Raw genomic sequence first — 18555 nt, 5'->3', positions numbered from 1 at the left:
GGAGTAACACCTCTGTCGACGTGGTTGTGAGGAATTCATCGTTAAGGGGAAGAGCCGAGACAAATTCAGTTGAACGTGTACGCATTGCTACGGACATATTAGAAGAGACAACTTCCGTAGCAGGCGATAGTAATGACTGCGAAACAGTTTTTCGTCAAACCAGAGATGAATCGCACAAACCTTTGATTGTGGGCGCTATTCTAAAAAACATTAACGATCTTCACACTCTCTGCAAAGGGACTGATGTTGAACAATCTGAAAAATCAGATTCCAGGCATAAAGAAAGTCTGACAAAACACATCAAAAACCAGGACTTGGTAAGTCAGTCCGACGAAAATGGTAATTTATGTGCTGTGTCAGATGAGCATCTCGATAATGATCACGAAATTGTGGGGCATGGTCCGTTTGTTGATTATAATTCAAATTTATTTGAAGTAAATACTGGAGTAGCAGTCAATGAACAAAATATAGACTGTGTAGGAAGTGTTTTTCTGACGAGTGAGGCCAGTAATCAAGAATTGCTCGACACACAAGATAAATCCCCAAGTTTTACAGAGGAAAACGCACTTTGTCAAAATCCAGAAAATTCATTTTCCGAACCAGAAGATCTTTCCAGATTTCCAGATGGGACTACAAAATTGTCGCCATTAATAATACGAAAGAGCAATGCTTCGACTCCACCTCGTTTTTCTAATTACTGTAGAATGGACAGCTTAACGGAACTAGTAAACAGCGTGAAGACTGACTTAACACCGACAAAAATGTTGCTGGCTATGCTGCCTGAGAGCAATATATCTTCCAAATACAACTTGGATTCAACAAGCATGAGTCTGATATACAGCCTCACGCCTACAAACGCCACGGATACAGATGCGGAATGCGTAGAAACCAAACATGAGCCTGTGGATTTGCTCGATGGGAGCTTCGATGGTACAAAGTTTCAACGTCTCGATAGCTGTAATACAGATGACAGTGCTTGCGATAACGAATCTGACTATTTTTGGGTTGACTTACTTAACGAAGCAAAGAAAGATGATAAATGCTGCGATCTAAACCAGGCTATCGAGTTATCTGATAATTCCTCGGAAAGCTCTGATGAGTGTGACGATATCTCCAATCAAGGGTCTGATATTTTGGAGTTGCCATACTCGACTGTATGCGAGCTAAGAGAAACAGATGGAGAATCGTTCAATCATGACATGAAAACAGTCGCAAACCAAATAATTGCTGAGCTGGGAGACATTGAAATATATACTCAAGCTTCTAATGTGATAGATGAGATATTGTACGATATATCATGCTTGAAACTCGATGCAAATCTCAATAAGAACATTGTGTCCGCCGTTGTTCAGGATAAGTTGCGGGCTCTTAGCATAGCTAAAAATATGGCAAACACTTTGATAGCTAACTTGCCATGCTATGGCGATACAGAGGAGGTAGATTTTTGCGAGCAAAATGATAATGATAGCATCATTATTATCGATGAAATAATTCATCATGTTATAGATGTGTTCGAATCCACCAATTCTTTTTCAAATTCTTCTCTTAATTCCTATGATCTGAAGAAAGTTAAAGAGTCCACAAACACCGAGCTTAAAGAAATGCAACACAATATTAAATACCAAACTGAGGAAAGTAACAACGATCTTTCATCTCAAATTGACGAGGATATAGTATTCTTCAAAGAATCAACTCCAATCAGTACTACATGTGACAAAAATGAATGGAATGTGGTTGAGCAATTCTCTTCGGTCAACGGAGTTGAGACAGTCGATCCAAGGGACGTAGAAACTAAGAAAGATCAAAGTTTTCGAGGAGTATGCAGCTCGTCTAATGAATCATTCACAGGTAGAAAGAATGAAGATATGGTTGATGTGTCCGACTATCACAAGAGTAACGAAGATGAACGCCTTTTTATAACATTGGAAAGTTTTACTTTATCAAATTATCGGACAAATTTAACGTCTGACGTAAACAAGGGTGTGACTGACACTGACAATAACAAGTCGGAATTGATGAAATTAGAGGGAACAATTGACGAGGGATTATGTTGTGGCTATAAATCGTGTCCCTCACCGTTAGATTGTGACGAATGTTCATTTTTAAGATTTAAACAATACCAACCTATCGATGATCAGAATCATTCAAACTATTGTGACACTTCCGCAGATGGTGCATCTTTGCTAGAAAGTACGGACTCTGATATAACAGATAACGATACTTTGGGTGAAGCGATATTGGAGTTTTGTTCTGTACCTAAACATAGTCGTGCCACAGAAGAAATTCTGCTAAATTTTGAAATTAAGCGACATGAGACACGAAAAGACACTGTTTCATTTTCAAACACTTTCTATCGATCACAAGATAACGCACTAGATTTCATGTTACCTGAACAACTAGCACCGATATTTGAAGAGGTAAATAATGAAGCTCTTGAAAATTCGTTCAATAGAGAAGTGACAGTTAAAACTGAAAAACAAGTTGACTGTGTTGACTATTTTTTAGACTCTGAAATGGCGATTGCTGAATTGTTTAACGAGTATGCCAACACATCAAGTGTGAATAAAACGCAGATGACGTCGCCCAATCCTTCTGTCGTGAGTTTGGAGTCTGCAAATACATTCGATTACTATTCCTGCAGAGACGATAGCCACTCGACTATGTTTCAATCTCTCCAAAACACGACAGAAAGCAGCCCAAACCTTGAAAAAAATTCTAACATGAGTTTGGCAATGCAATGTGAAACAGAAAAAATTGAAGAAAACCTAGATAGAACCTACACTTTGTCAGATTCAAGTACAAACAGCCTGGATACGATCAGCTCCATTGAAAGCGATGAGCATAAATGTTCTGGGAAGTTTATAGACCTCACGTACAGTGCGGATATATCAACCAACATGGACGAAACTCGTCTACGGGTGTCGATGAATCGTAACTCTTCTTCCTCGTCCTCTGAAGCGCTCTTATTGAACGAAGATCATTATTTTGACACAACCACAAATATGGCAGATGTATCTAGTGAAGTATTAGGCATTAAACTGCCAGAAACTGGACACGTAGATGAGGACAAACTAGATGCAAATAAGGGCGAAGATCAGAACTGTGTAGAAACGTTACCGCAAGATTGCATGGTATATTCTTACGACACTAGAGAGTTCATGCTCCTGGAAGAGGCTCTTGATGTCAATCATGAAACTATGCTCGAAATGCGGGTTCATTGTACGTGCGTGTCAGAAGAGTGCGAAAAGTTTTGTACTGGCATAGATGCAGATGTCGATGTCTCGGCTCCCCTTGATCTACCGCCTAGATACGAGGATACCACTTTGTACAAAGTCGTTTCCCAAATTAATCTCACTGATATACTTAATTCGGTACCTGATTCTCCGAAGCATTGAATAAGAATCCCATGATGTTTCATTGAATAATGCGATTCCGTTTTCAACCTATACATTTGTAAAGTGTTGACTTGTATTGAGATTTACAATTTATTATTGAGGAATACAGCCAATTTCTGTATCAAACGTCCATTCTTGTAAAGTACAAATAGTAACAAATGAGGCTGATTACGTTTACGAAACTAATTTAAGAAGTCGATGCATGCATTGTGATAAGATTTAGAAACTCGAGAATTTGTTACTTCTGATTCAAAGTCTAATTCGTGTAATATGGTTGTTTTTAATTTTTAATTTTATATAGCATATTTTATATAAACTTGAGAACTAATTATTAACTTTATAACGGAGTGGCTTACATAACAATTACACTTCATTATAATACTTCGTACAACTGCGATAACAGCATTATAACTAGTTATCCAAGGACTTTCTTCACACTACTAGTAATACATTGACATCGTCTTTTAGTTAAAACTGGTTAACTTCAATCAAATTAGGTTTATTAATACTAAGCTGACGATATAGTCAAATTACAAACACTGTAAAAACGTAATGGCAGTTGTTTATTTTTTGTTTTGTTTCTTCTCTTTTCTTTCTCTTTTTCAATCAGATTATAACGAACTTATTTTTTTTAATTACGCACATTTCAGTTGAAGCGATTTTTTTTTGTTCACTTTTCAAGATTTATTTTTTTAATTACATGCATTTCAGTTGAGGCAATTGACTTCTGTTTCACTTCTCAATCCATAAAAAACATTATCATTACGTTTTATTTACTCAATTACTTGATTGATATATCAGACCGGTGTACATGTTGCTTATTGTTACTGTTTCCCTTTATTCTTCATTATTTTATGCAAATAAATGATATTCTATTTACGCATTCATACAAATACATATATCTCATTTATTGATCAATTACCGTGGAAGAAAGAGTCGCACATTTCAATCCATATCGGCTTTATTATTATTATTATCATTAATTTAATTATAAGTGTGCAATAATTCTTAACAGCATTCCTTTTTGTAACCACCAGTATGAATTTCACTTAAGTATGCGATTACTATTAATTTTCTACTTCACCGGTGTTGGCAAGACTCGAAATCCTCAAGGCATCTATCGATATAAATGGTAACGGCAACAGGCATGTATATAATATAACAAAGTTCTTTTCTTCTGCATCCTATTGGCTCGACTTGTTGTTGTTGTATATAATATATGTATGTACAAACGTGACTTGCTTTAATCCGTGTAAACAATCCTCTGAAGAAGTTTGGATCGGCATTCCCCTGCTACTAACTTGATGCACAAGTTTGTGTCTTTTTTTTATCTGTCGCAGGTAAGGTATTGTTTTTCTGTTATCTTTGCAATATACCAGCTTTTCAGATAGTTTTTCATCGTTTAAATTCAACTTTTCTACAACTGTTGCCAAATATCTGTCAATAATGGCGCTTTTATTAATGTGAAATAAAACATTCTGGTTCTGGATTAATTTTGCTACATCAATATGTCAAAAATACTTATCAAGATTTTGTGTTACAGGAGAAAACACAGTGAATGGCGACCATTCCGACGCACATCACAGTACCTTCTCCCAAAGCAGCAAAGAGGTTCGTTTATTTCAGTTTATATAATAATTACTTATTTATATGTATCATTGGGTTTCAAGATATCGAAACAAAATTTTTTTTTTTTTCTTCTCATCCTTCGATATTGAGCAAGTAAATATATTTCGAGGGGATACGTGTATTTTGAAAACTGAAAATTTTATATAAATTGAAGTCATATGAATTTTCGGCCAATACAAGAACTGAAATAAATATAATTATGTAAGTTGTTGGTAGATAGTAACAATCTTCTTACGTACATTAGATACGAACTTTGAAAGTTGCAGAACCTTTCAAAATATTTAGAGGCATGTACTTTGTTACGAGTTTCGAAAATTTCATGTTACGAAAAATTTATCATTGATGTATAAGTACGAGAGAGATCAAATAAGCACGATTTTTAAGTTTATAATTTTTTCTCAGAAGATATTTGGTAAATAACTCATATAGCGTATAGCAGCCTAGTTTGCTGTATGCGCAGCTTGCATGATTACCTAGGAGAACGTTGGAGATACTATTTAATTAAACATACATAGTATAATGCATGAGCATGTTGGCTTATGGTTACCACTGGGACCTTCCGTGTTAAGGGTTCCATGTCGCAGGATGTGAGCGTTAGCGAGGAGTCCCCCAAAAAAGAGAAGAAGAAGAAGAAGGGACTGAGGACGCCATCTTTCCTTAAGAAAAAGAAGGAAAAGAAGAAGTCTGTCGAGGCGTAGGTAGTTAAATCTGAGGTATGCCGAAGTTTTCAATTTCTACATAATAAATTTATAGATTTATCAGTAAACCATTTTAAACAACTGGAAAGGGCATGCACATGGTTCCGCACCCAAATTATTCATCTTAGATATCGTGTAACTTTTACTGAACATGAAAAAATTGAATTATGATGAATTTTCTTGCAACTTTAGACTACAATGTCTAGAATAGATACGAAGAAAAGAGCCGAACTGCTGTTTATTTTGCAATAGTTGCCGGATATAGATTAGTTTTTATAGTTCTGCCACAATCCGTAACAATTGTTAAGTTCATATTGAATAAGATGGATTTAGTATGCACATACATTGACCTTTGAAATTGTTTTATTCGTTTCCTTACAGACACTGCCAGAACAGAAATTTAATTATAGATATAAAGAAAAATCTTACCCAAGGTCGAAGCTGAATTATTAAGGTTCGAAAAGAAAAAAAAACTGCAAACCAACAAAATGTTGAATAAACGAATAAATAATGAATTATGAACAAAAAAAAAAAATTTTACGAATGCCTTATACCACCTGCAAGCAACCAAGCAACAATCACATCATCTTTCCAGGACTCAAGACTGCCATCACAATATTACGTCGACTTTTAAGAAAAACTATATTATACTATATTATATTGTTAATGTTTTTACCTTTTATTTGTTATAAGTGTTGCACTCGATATTAATCTATGGTCAACTTTTTTTTTCTTTTTATCTCACCTTAATTAGCTATGTAATAATGACACAATATACATATGACCCTTTAAATACAAAGATAACTTACAATTTGCCTTTCACGTATTTCACGATATAGCCAAATCCCAGCAGACATGAAAATTAAGTGAATATAGATTTTATATGAACTCACAAACGTCAGTAACACCATCCATTGCCAAAATGAAATTTCAATTCCCAAACTCCAAAGTTTGATATGTATATCCGTCGTTATCTTCAGAAATAATTAGTAGTGCAGACTTTATACACTCATAGAAACATTATTTTATTCTTTTTAATTTTTGTTTTTTTTTTTCTATCAATCCAACAATTTTGTGATCCAAGAAGACGCTCTGCGTAAACGGATTCAACTTTTCTGGTAGATAAATTAAATCATCAATAAAAACTGAATCTTTTATGGAGAAGGATTAATATGTTGCAACCAAGTTGTGTTATCATCTTTACAAATTTTTTGTAATATACGTTGCACAATGTGATACCAGATAATTTACTTTTATAAATTGATTTGAAAAAAAAAAAAAAGAAAAGAAAAGAAACCGTTGATGTCATAACAAACCAATGAAAAGATAGATAAACGAAAGCGAAAAATACATTTAAATTTAGATTTAATTGGGTATTTTACAACTTTCGTACATTCACATACGTGAACATAGTTCGTCGGTAAAAATTTTTAAAGTACCTTCTACTGCAAATTTGGTATGAGAGCTGACAAAACTGTACACTTATTATTGAATTATTAAGTACTATCTCGGACATCTCTTTAGCAAGATTTATACAAATTGTGAATCAGTTGGTTCACCAATATTTGAAAAACTTATTGAATTAACGTAGTACAATAGCGTAGTGGAGATAATACAGTAGATGCGTAACTTATCATTTGATTTTTTCTATGACCTTTGCACATTATATTGAAAGCCTAAGAAAAGGACGATGTTAACGAGCGAGTGTTGCTGCGACAGTGACAATGCAATGTAATTCAATGTAAGTGAAGATTTGCTTGGCAATAAGCTAGCTGAGTGTTGTGTAACAATACCGATAGAGAGCTTATTGATTGCCAAAATTTTTTCTTAATTTCTCGAGTAATGAGGAAATATTGACGAATAAAATAAACAACCATTGAGAAAGCTACAATAGCAGATGTGGTTACTCTGCCTACCTGTCTACCTCGCTTACCAGCTTACCACATATATTGTACATGTATACGTAGGTATATCGCGATGATGCTTGAAGAATAAATTATTTATCTATCATTCGTCGTATGTATTCGGCTTTTATCAATGGCTTTATTGTGATTATCAATGTCATAAGTATCGTACCCTTGTAACTTACTAGTACTCACGCGTTGTAATTTTATTTATTTATTTTTTTTCAGTAAAAAATTCCATTTGCCTTTTAAATTTAGTCGAAGCCTGAAAGGCATCAAAATAATATGTCAATTCTTTACTTTGCGCATTCATTTTCACGTATATCGCATAAACGTGTACTTTTACATCGGTAGAGACAAACTGGTTGAAAATGTTGAACAGCCACAAAAAAAATATAGGTATTGCAAACCACTACCGTATATATGATACAGTTTACCAAAATTTCGATGAGAATACAAAAAATATAATGAAAGAGAAATTGTATGGAAAACGATATTATCAGAAATTGAACGAGATAGAGACAATCTCTGAAGCCGAGTAGAGACGAGAATTCTGTAGTCTTCTGTCCAGTATTGAGTGTCTGGTTCAATAAGAATGATTGTTCTTACGATTAATTGACTTATTATCGATGCTTGAAATTTTAATAAAATGTTGTAATTCAGAGGACTGCAGTTCTGAAAATGAGAAAGAAATTGTATTAATGTTAAAGGCAGCAAATTTAGCGGTTGACAGGTAGGGTTGCAGCTTCTATTCCGATCATAATTCACGTGATGGAGACGATGAAATTGTTTGCTTTTTATTTTTACTCTGTTGATGTTTTTGGTTGTTTTTTTTTTCATGCAACTCTGTAATGATATATATTATTTTCCATTATACTATTAATTATTATTATAATGATAATAACATACACAATATTTAAAAACTGAAAGTTAAAAGGAGGAAAACTATACAGTTTATTAATCGTTAAGAAGTAATAAATAACAATTTAATACTTGTACCTTAAGTTTTCTTTGTACAGGAGATACATACTAGATGATAAAACGAACAATTACTTCATTTCTGAGGAAATCTTAGGTGTAAACATACGTATACATACACAACTACACTGCTACGAGTGTGCTCAAAATAAATGAGTACCCTTGATACCGTTTTGTTCCGAATATAAGTCGACCCTGAATGTAGCTCGACTTCTGATTCTAAGACTTTATTTCCGCAATTATTGTTCAAATACACCTGTAAAGGAAATCCCGTAAAAAAGCAGAGTACGAATTTTTTTTCACCCGGTTTAGGACCAAAAATCTTGAGCTTTAAATGTTCGGAATAATTTGGTTATACAATATTCTTTGTTGCACATGTACGGCATAAATAAATTCCCACGAATTCACGCGCACTGCGCGCAATGTAATGTTGTAATTGTATTATTGAATTATATCATGATTTGCAATCCATCATTCTAATAGTTTATACATATTATATGTATATGCATATATATTAAGGTGTTACCATTGGAAAGCAACTTTTTTTTTCAATGCAACTCTAATTATCTTTTAGTATGTACCGAAATAATAATCCTTCCCGAATTTTAGCTTGGAATTGAAATTTTTAAAAGTCGCTGATCGATTTTTAAGTTTTCCCATTTGAATTGCATAGGAAAAGTGCACATTTTTCTTAAAATAATTCCCATTTGAACGCTTTCAAAGATATCGGAATGAATCCAATGTACACTTGTAGAGTATTTAACGCTCTTCAAAAATCAAATGGGATTATTATTTTTTTTTTAATGGGCACTATTCCTATGCAATTTATATGGGAAAACTTAAAAATTGATGAGCGAGCTTCAAAAATTTTAATTCGAAGCTAAAATTCGGGAAGGATTATTATTTCCGTACATATTAGAAGATAATTAGGGTTAGATTGAAAAAAAAAGTTGCTTTCAAATGAAACACCTTAATATATACATATATACATACATACATACATATGTATTATAATGTATAAGTAATATTATTGAATATACAGATATTTAATTTTAGCTACGATCATGCTTTATATTATATTAAATATTGAGATAAAGTTTTAATATGTTAGGCAGATAGGGCAGGAAAATAATACAAGAGGGAGAGATGGTGCGATTGTGAGAGGAAGAACGATTTAGCAGTGTGCAAACGTGTGTGCGAATGACAAAGAGATAGTGGAAGAGATAATTACCCTATTTTCATTTTTTTTAACATTATTATATGCAATATAATATATAATGTATATTTTTAAAGTTCAAAAAAATCTTCTTGACGTAAATTTTTGCCACATTATTAGTTAAAATTTTTGAAAAAATTCTAATGTAAAAAAAAAAAGTAATTGCCGTATGTTAAATATGTGCCTGTTCTACATTTACTTACTATACTTTGTTTTTACTTTTGATTCTACTTTTCAAAAGATGGTTGCTGCTTACCACCTTGACTATATCATAATCACGTAATCGCCGCTTACTTTGGGTCGTTTGGTTTTTTTTCAATTTGGAAAGCATGAAGAAATGATTGTAACTATCAAGTGAAATCATCATTACACTTGTATACAACATACACATGTATAATTAGGCTTTTTCAGTCGGATCACAACCGAGTCGTTTTAATGATTTCAATTGGAAATCAACCAATGTAGGGAGAATAAACTTGCGGAAAAAAACGACGGTTTAATCCATATTGAAATCTTATTCTTTTCTTCTCTAAGTTAACAAAAATTGGAGACAATAATAAGACGGTTTAGAGTGATTAACCTACCGGTCTTGGTTTCAATTTTTTTCTACCTTCCCATATTGAAAGAGAACATAAACTGTGTAATGGAGGGAATGAAAAAATCATTCTGACTACATACCTTGATATATTTCTTTCACTTCTAATTCCCGATATTTTTATCTATTATTTGAATGGCATGTTTTAGTAAATAAACTTAAATGTACATGAGGCTCAGGCTGCCCGCAGCGGCCTTTAAATACTGCTCGATTATTATGATGATGTCTTTTAACTTATCATAAGAGAATGATGAGAAAAAAGTTAATAATATTAACATCGATTTACATATTAGAGACATTAATAAATTTACAATATTAGCTTCGCAATGTTTTACTTATTCGTACACGTTAAATATTACGTGTAGCACGTATTACAAAGTGTTTTATTTCTTCGAAGAAAAACACCGATAAAAAATAATAAGACAATGAAAACAAAGAAAAAAAAAGTGCTATAACATTCTCGTCCCAAATACAGTCTCAAAATAAAATTAACGAATTTTAGGGTTTGAAAATTTAGGTGATTAAAAAAAAAAAAAACGTTCGTTATTATAATTTTCCGTTGATCTACTCATTACCTTAAAAAAAGAATTTGATAATCAAAAAATCAGGCAGTGAATTAGCGTTGAATTTGGGACGGGAGTTTATTTTTTCTAATGGTCCAAATAATAAATTGAATTAATCAATTTAATTTAATTAAATTCTATAAGCTTTGTCACAATAAAATAATTATTAACTGGCCTAGGCAGCATTTAAGATTGAGTAACGAATGTTGCCCTGTAACGAGGCAACATACTTACACGCATATACATATACATAAATATTTATGACAATTATTGTACATTGAAATAATGAATTAATTATCGCCCGTGGGACTAAAACACTGCATCTACCACACCCACATGTGAGCATTTATTGTATAGACTTATAGAGATAGACTGCATAGTGAAAGACAGCACAGGCTTACAAATACCGACTGTCGGGTAATTTTATAGCACATACTACTGGAGGTAGGCCACCCATCCCATCGACCTCGCGAAAAATGTCGCCGAAGTGAAGAGAAATATATATATATATATATATATTCGGGCTTCTCCGTCTCTTTCGCTGTGCATTTGATCGACTAAGAAGAAACGTATCGGCCGATCAAGTGCAGGGCGAAAGATACAGATTGTAACCAACATATTATACTTCTCTCTCTCTCTCTCTATCTCATTCCTCCGCTACATTTTTTGTACACGCGAAGCTAACTCCATTAATATATGCTCTAATTGTAAGGGGATAATACGTGCAACCTTCCCTTCAACGATCTTCATCCCCCCCCACCACAATTTACATTTGTATACAAAGAAGGCAGAAAGTCGTGGACGATACTTCTTTCTTTCTAACCAGGCGACAATTCCTATTACTTGGCGCACAGCCTGTCTCTATGAGTCTATTATGATTTATTGTAGCTAGCGATTTGAAAAATTGCTGTAAGAATGAGTGGTGACAGAATATGTTCGCAATAAAGTATATTCTTTCTGGTGCACTCGCTGTCTATTTGTCAGTTCGATACTTTCTCTTACGTAACGTAGCTGCGCTGTTCTATCTTTGATGCATGAATCTTCTACTATTTTTTTTTTTTTTTTAACTGCACCTTTTTTCAACCCGGATACCACGGTGTAAACCGTGTAAGAAGGAAGGTGACGTCACGGCCTGTCTCTGTGCATAGAAACAGTGCTTTGAAATTAAACATACAACCGCTACTTCCGACAAAAAGTCGAACGTAGTATTTAGCGAGTCTCGGTTGAGTGTGATTTGTACACAGATTCACGGATTCATTTGGTGGCTGCGTAAAAGCCGAAGCACACGGAATTCCATAATTTATACGCAGAATGCAGAAGCCATAAGAAAATAAACCTAAGGTTTCTGCAATCTGGTTATGGCTACTGGAAAATCAATCAACGTAAATATTCATAAGCATATTCTGCTATGGGAAGTCAAGGAAAATCATGACTTGAGACAGCGATCGTGAGACTTCGGTCAATGCAGAGTTCATTGAATTGATTAACTTACGATAAAGGTACTTACGCAGTTATTTGTCGTAAGAACTGTACGATATCTCGCAAACAGCGAAGCTAAGCTGGCAAATGGTGTTTCACATTTCCAGGGCCGGTGGCATCACCTTTCTTCTTATACCGTAGCCGATACGCATAGACTTTTAAGCTAAACTTGGGCTGTGGGATAAATCGTTTAATTTTTTTTTCAATTAATCGTTATTCGTATTAATCGACCAATCAACCCTTGACAAATGAATCGTTTTTTCGATTAATTGATCAATCTATTAATAAGGAAAACAATTAATCGAAGCCTTCGGTTAATCGATTAATCGCAAATTAATACAGCCTAGCATTGAAATTCACTCTACCTGGGACCCGCACCACGTGTGCTTATGAGATAGCGACTATTAGGGTTGAGAAAGTGACTTTGTTTCATTTTACTTGTTGCGCGTGCAACAAATTGCCGAAGCCTCGGGAGGTCATTCGGATACTCTACGATTTATCAAACATATATACGCAAGACATACGCCATAATCTGAAGAGGAATAATTGAGTTGGAGTTCAATCAATACTTGTTGTTCCGTACTATTTGCAACACATTGCTGCACTTAACTTTTGACTGTAGAATGAGAGTCGGGGTAACTTAAAGTCCCGCCAAAGTGACACGCTCAAAATTGGTTTGCGCGCGTTCCAGTTAGAGCATATTTCAGTGAGACCTAGGCTGAGGATAGACCAAACTCTAGCGTTTTCAGTAGCAATGAAATTTCAAAGATGCAAACCAGAGCAACATTTCACGTTGTTTTTAAAATCTGACGGACTTACCGGACAGGGCGGTTTTATCTGCATTTCTACTTCTATACTTTTAGCCAGTGTAAATTGGGATATTCTGTTTTAGCGCGCATACTGATGTACATTGAGTTTACTTTTATTTTGAAAAAATGAACTATTATTAACAGTGTGTTCATTTTCAATGAATTTATACCTTGGGTCACTTACAAATGAATCGTAGATAATATAATTAATTACGCGTACACATTGCTAATGTAAATCACGAATAAATTTTCATCTAAAACCGTTGAACTTGAATCGTTATTGCTGATGAGCGTAGATAGGTATAAATATGTCGCTAATGATTTTCAATGATAGGTATTATTGTTTAAGTATTTTTGTAGTATAGACATCGGTACAGTTTAAATTTAATTATAATTTAATTTATACGTAGATGTATGGAGATACTTATTACTAGAATTTGGTGTGTTATTATGATTGAAAAGAAAAAGAAAACTATACCGATATAGTTATTTTATTCTGAACTTCTGCGCAGATATATCAATTTATCTAATGGGGCTTAGTCGTTTGTTTTTTTCTAAAAACAAGGACTTACAGCTGAAATTACAATGACGAGAAGTTGAATTTAAATTGACAGTAATGTAACGTTTTAAGATGATTAATCCGGTTATATTGAGTTCTCGTGCGTTCAACTAACCCATCTTACAATGCTTATTAAGTAAGATTGGATTAGTAATTTGTATTTGTTCAGAGCGGTCATTAGTAATATACCATTTTATAAATAAAGCTTTCATAAAACGGTTGAAGTTTGCGTCAATTTACTATGTTCCATACCATGTACGTTCCAGAAAATATCCGCATATTCTATAGACACAGATCGTAGAAGAAATGGAAATACAAACAATTTTATTGTGAAAGTATGAACATTTACTCGAATTCATTTCTCATTCTCTCGATAACTATAATACCAAAGTTTTGATGAATATCGTGGATGGTGTGCCTTTTAAGAATCATTAACATCGTAATAATATTACGAGCTAATTATGATCTTTCAAATGGTTTCAACGCGTGATCAACTTGGGAGTAGATATTTACGAGATTCGATTCTATTTTTTCGTCACACCCCGGTATAACTGAAATTTATTTGCAACATTATCGTTCAGGTGTCAGGAAATGCCCTTTGATTAGGTATAGGACCGATAAATTATGATACGAATTGATAATCGAATAATTCACAAAATATGATCTCAAAGCCATTCTCATAGTAAAATAAATAGATTGAAAATCTGTATAATATTTGGTCACCCCTATATAGTTGACCAGAGCGCATTTGCTGATAATGGCACGGTCATTTTACAAACAATTTAAAGTCAAGATTGATAAATTGAACCGATTCTCACGAATACTATTAAGTCGGTCACGTCACCTAGCTGTATTCAAAACACCTCGAGGTTCAATTTCAATCAGCCCAGGCACTTTAATTCGTGAAAAATTAATTCCAGACCAAAATATTTTGAGTTTAACAAAAGTTTGATCGCAAATTAAATTTTGTTGTTCATGAAAATAATATTAAGTATTCCTTCAGCGGTAGTAAATTCGATCCAGTTTAAAGTGAATGGAATTCGTGATGAAAGAGATGAGAACAAGCAAGAAGAGTATCTTATCTCGAGTCTTATCTCGACCCTACGACCTATATTACTGCAATGATTCCGAGTCCATAAGGTTCCATCATTACGGGATCGTTAAAAGTGGAATATATTATGTGTCAAATATATCTAAACTGACTATTATATTCACCATACGCAAAATTTAGAGAAAGTCACCAACCATTTCTTAGACGCAGGTATCATCGCCAAACGTAAAGCTCACATTATGCAGTGTTTCACAAGCGTTCTAAATTTTGAATAAACAAATTAGAACACCGAGTGGTATGAAGAGGTATTTGATTTGAATGTAAAAATAGAGGGTATGGTGCATGACTTCTGATGAATGCAAGAAATGAAACAGCCATATAGTTCTTAAACCAGATTTCTAGCTTAAAAATAAATTTACGAGCATTTTCTTTTTTGTTTAAAAACTAATATAATCTAGTTGTAAGACCGAATTTGGAAATGTTTACAAAATATCGTAAAACTAATTTTCGAGGCTGAATCCGGCAGGGTGGGAGTCAATGCTGAGTTCCATCATGCTTCGTTAGATAGGGATGAAAAAGCCCAAGACGCGGACCATCTTGTGTCCAAACATATGTAGGTGATGTCTAAACGGGCCTTTGATTTTTTCTCCTTAATGTAATCTCAAAGTTCGAAAACTGACGTTTTAAATTTATTCGAAAATGTATAACTTTCGACGTTCCATTGAAACAAGATCATTTAAAAAAATGTTCTATTGTTTTTTACAAGAGTTTGCCATCAATTATAGATTTTGACGGCTGTTTCCAACTTACTACCGAAACTGTTCCGTAGTTCTCTGTAATTTTTCTCTCCGAATCTCCAACAGCATTTCACTTCTGACAGATGCTTAAAACAATGACAGGGTGTTTCAAACATCTTTCACGTAATTTTTTCCACTACGTAACCGAAGAATAACCCGTGATGCGGTGCAGCAGATATCTTACCGCGGTCGGGTGATCGATCCTTCTCGGACGAACTATCTTGTGCCTCACGCTTCTCTACATTTCACTTAATGGAATGCATTAATACCCGGGCTTCATGTGCCCCGACTTGAGGTACTCGATGGAGAGTGAAAGTAAGTCAGGGGCAGAGTGGAGGACCGCAACGACGTAACAACGCACCACACCCAGTATCGTAATCTTATATGCACGCGGTGAGAAAAGATAGACGCGCACACATGTTTTATACTTCCCAGTCGCGTCTACGTAACGCGGAGTACATATATTTTTTATACACAAGGTATAATACCTCGTCCTCTTAATATGCTCTCAATGGAGCACTGCTTTTACTCGTATAATTAGTAGACGTATTCAATCTAATCTGTACCAACTTTATGGCGTAAATCCACAAAGACTGGACGTATTCTCGTAATTTTTAGCTGTTTACCTCAATCGACTTGAATCGGCCTTGCTATTTTAGTCATCGTGACCTGACAGAATAATCTGATCGATACATGAATTCATCCAGCGGAGACAAATTTTGAATGTTATATGGCACGTATGTCTATCTGTAATGCGTATTTTTACGTATAACATCAGATAGCTTGGAGTACGAAACTGAATTAGATGTGACTCGGGTATAAATGGAAAATTGTCGTTTCGAGAAAAAAGTTGCATTGTACTTTTAGTCAATTGTGTCATATGCCTGTACAGTTTTACAGGGAAGACGGATGATATTGTGTAACAAATGTAACTGGACGAAAATTGAAGCCTTTGTTTTTGTTTTATTAGATGCTGCGGGATTCTCTATCAAAAGATTTCGTTATATATATAGGTTTTGCGATTCGAATGTATTTCCACGTCATTCGGTTTCGGCCATTGTTTGGTATGTGTATCCAATTCCTGCGTTCCGATGGTTTATGTGATTTAAAGTTCAATTATCACTGAACCGATCACTGGAAAATGGGCCTGAATCGAATTAGGCTCTTCTTCCCTCCATGTTATCCGTTATATCAGGTGGTATTTGATGTAATAACAATCGTGACATCAGTTCTACACAGATATAGTTATTATTGAACATTTGATCAATTGTGTATGTAGAAAGTACTTCTGAAGATTGTTTCCACTTACAAGAATTTTCGTTTATTATTACAAGTTGCCAAAAATCGACATAATTACAAGAGTGTTTTACTGAAATCGCTGTTGATATTTTATACACAGTTTGTATAATTATTACTTTCGAAATTCAGTGAATCGCACGGATACTTACAATTAAATCTAAAACTGTACTATAATTAGAGGTACAGGATACATGAACAAATTAGTTATTGCAAAAATCGTTATAACAATCGTATAACAATTTTGCAAAAATCGTTAGACTTGACAATAAAAGTTGTTAGTCATAGTTCACCTTGCTTAAGAAAATAGGTTAAATATACGTAGAAATAAAATACAAGACAAAATAAGAAATTTTTATTTTCCCACTCAAAACCAATTGACTTCGGTAGTTGAATTTGAATCTTCCTGAATCTTCAATCGAACCATTTATAATTTTTCATCTGTACACGTGTTTGTTGCAAAATGCACATTTTGTACCCTTCGCTTGGCCAATAATGACATAGGGGCTGCAACTTACGATGCCTTCTGCAAATCTTCTTGGCGTACAATAAATAAATTAATGAATTTAATTAAAAATTGTCCGTACTATACCTTGAACATGTTTGTCGGGGAGTGCGTATGTTCGTTCACGTCGACGATCAAGGTAGATATGATGCCTTTGCGAGGCTTGCCAAGAGTATTTATACCGAAACAGCAAGAATTGTCAGGTACTAAGGGATTTCGCAATTCTGTATTGTATAATTTTGCGGAGCACGGCTGGTCGAGAGAATCGTGTCAGAGGATATAGTGCAATTTCTTGAGGTGCCCAAGAAGGGGGACGTCTGAACTCGAAGCCGAAGCCGAAGGTCTAGGGTTACCGATTCGACGGACTACCTCAGTTGTGGTCGGTAGTTGGGTACCGGTTCTCTTTGCTCTCGGTGCGTCTGATCCCAGCCATGGCAACACCCGAAATCCAATTTATTCCTCATTTAATGAATAATGGCCTAAGACCTGCGTGTTAAGCAATACCCGGATTCCCCCGGCGGTCGTCTGAACTTGCGTCTGAAAGATTGAGGTCCGCCATCGAGGTCAGATATACGATTAACGGTTATCCCAGACTCCGAGAGCGTGAAACGACAAGTATAATAATTGATCAATTTCTAATTTCATTGAAAATAATCGAATCGCGAATAACATGCTGGTACAGACTTGTATTACGTGCGATTGTGAAATAACGACATGATAGCTGATTAAAGACAAAATTATTCCAACATCGACTAGATATACAATAGAACGCGTGATATTTATGAGAAATTTCGTGAAAAGCTCCATTGAAATTTCAAATTAATTTTCATCATTATAGGGAAACGATACTTCGAAGGAACTACATGTATCAGATTGCGGAAAATTACGTATTTTGTTCGGAACAGTTTGTTTCAAAGCAAACGACGACATTACATATCCTTTATTGATTAAAGTTGCCGTACAATTTTTGAAGATATTTGTCGTAATCTTATTTAAACGTCGTACAACCAAATATTTCCAGTTACGTGATTTTCCAAGAATAGTAACAAAATTAGGAATATATTCGACGATATTTCTATAC

The 18555-nt window shown here is 34.4% G+C and overlaps 1 protein-coding gene and 1 long non-coding RNA gene across 8 annotated transcripts in view; one reads left to right on the top strand and one right to left on the bottom strand.

Moving 5' to 3' along the window:
• Positions 1-11943, top strand: part of hts (adducin 1-like protein hts) — a 64958-nt gene extending 53015 nt beyond the window's left edge. For all 7 annotated transcript variants that reach the window (XM_046624318.2, XM_046624319.2, XM_046624322.1 and 4 more), the window contains 3 exons: positions 4939-5006; positions 5594-5737; positions 6104-11943. In XM_046624318.2, the coding sequence (XP_046480274.1) occupies positions 4939-5006; positions 5594-5722 (197 nt within the window). In that variant the 3' untranslated portion in view covers positions 5723-5737; positions 6104-11943. The remainder of the gene's footprint in view (positions 1-4938; positions 5007-5593; positions 5738-6103) is intronic.
• Positions 11944-17302: 5359 nt separating this feature from the next.
• LOC124218007 (uncharacterized) lies at positions 17303-17614 on the bottom strand. The gene is made up of 2 exons (XR_006882960.2): positions 17562-17614; positions 17303-17476 (listed from the first exon to the last, which is right to left on the bottom strand). It is a non-coding gene; the product is annotated as an uncharacterized lncRNA (long non-coding RNA).
• Between the last annotated feature and the right edge of the window lie 941 nt (positions 17615-18555).

This window comes from Neodiprion pinetum, chromosome 4 (genome assembly GCF_021155775.2).
Source record: "Neodiprion pinetum isolate iyNeoPine1 chromosome 4, iyNeoPine1.2, whole genome shotgun sequence".
In the NCBI taxonomy this organism is placed as follows: domain Eukaryota; kingdom Metazoa; phylum Arthropoda; class Insecta; order Hymenoptera; family Diprionidae; genus Neodiprion; species Neodiprion pinetum.
The sequence above is the reverse complement of the archived record's forward strand: the minus strand, read 5'-3'. Positions and strand labels throughout refer to the sequence as shown.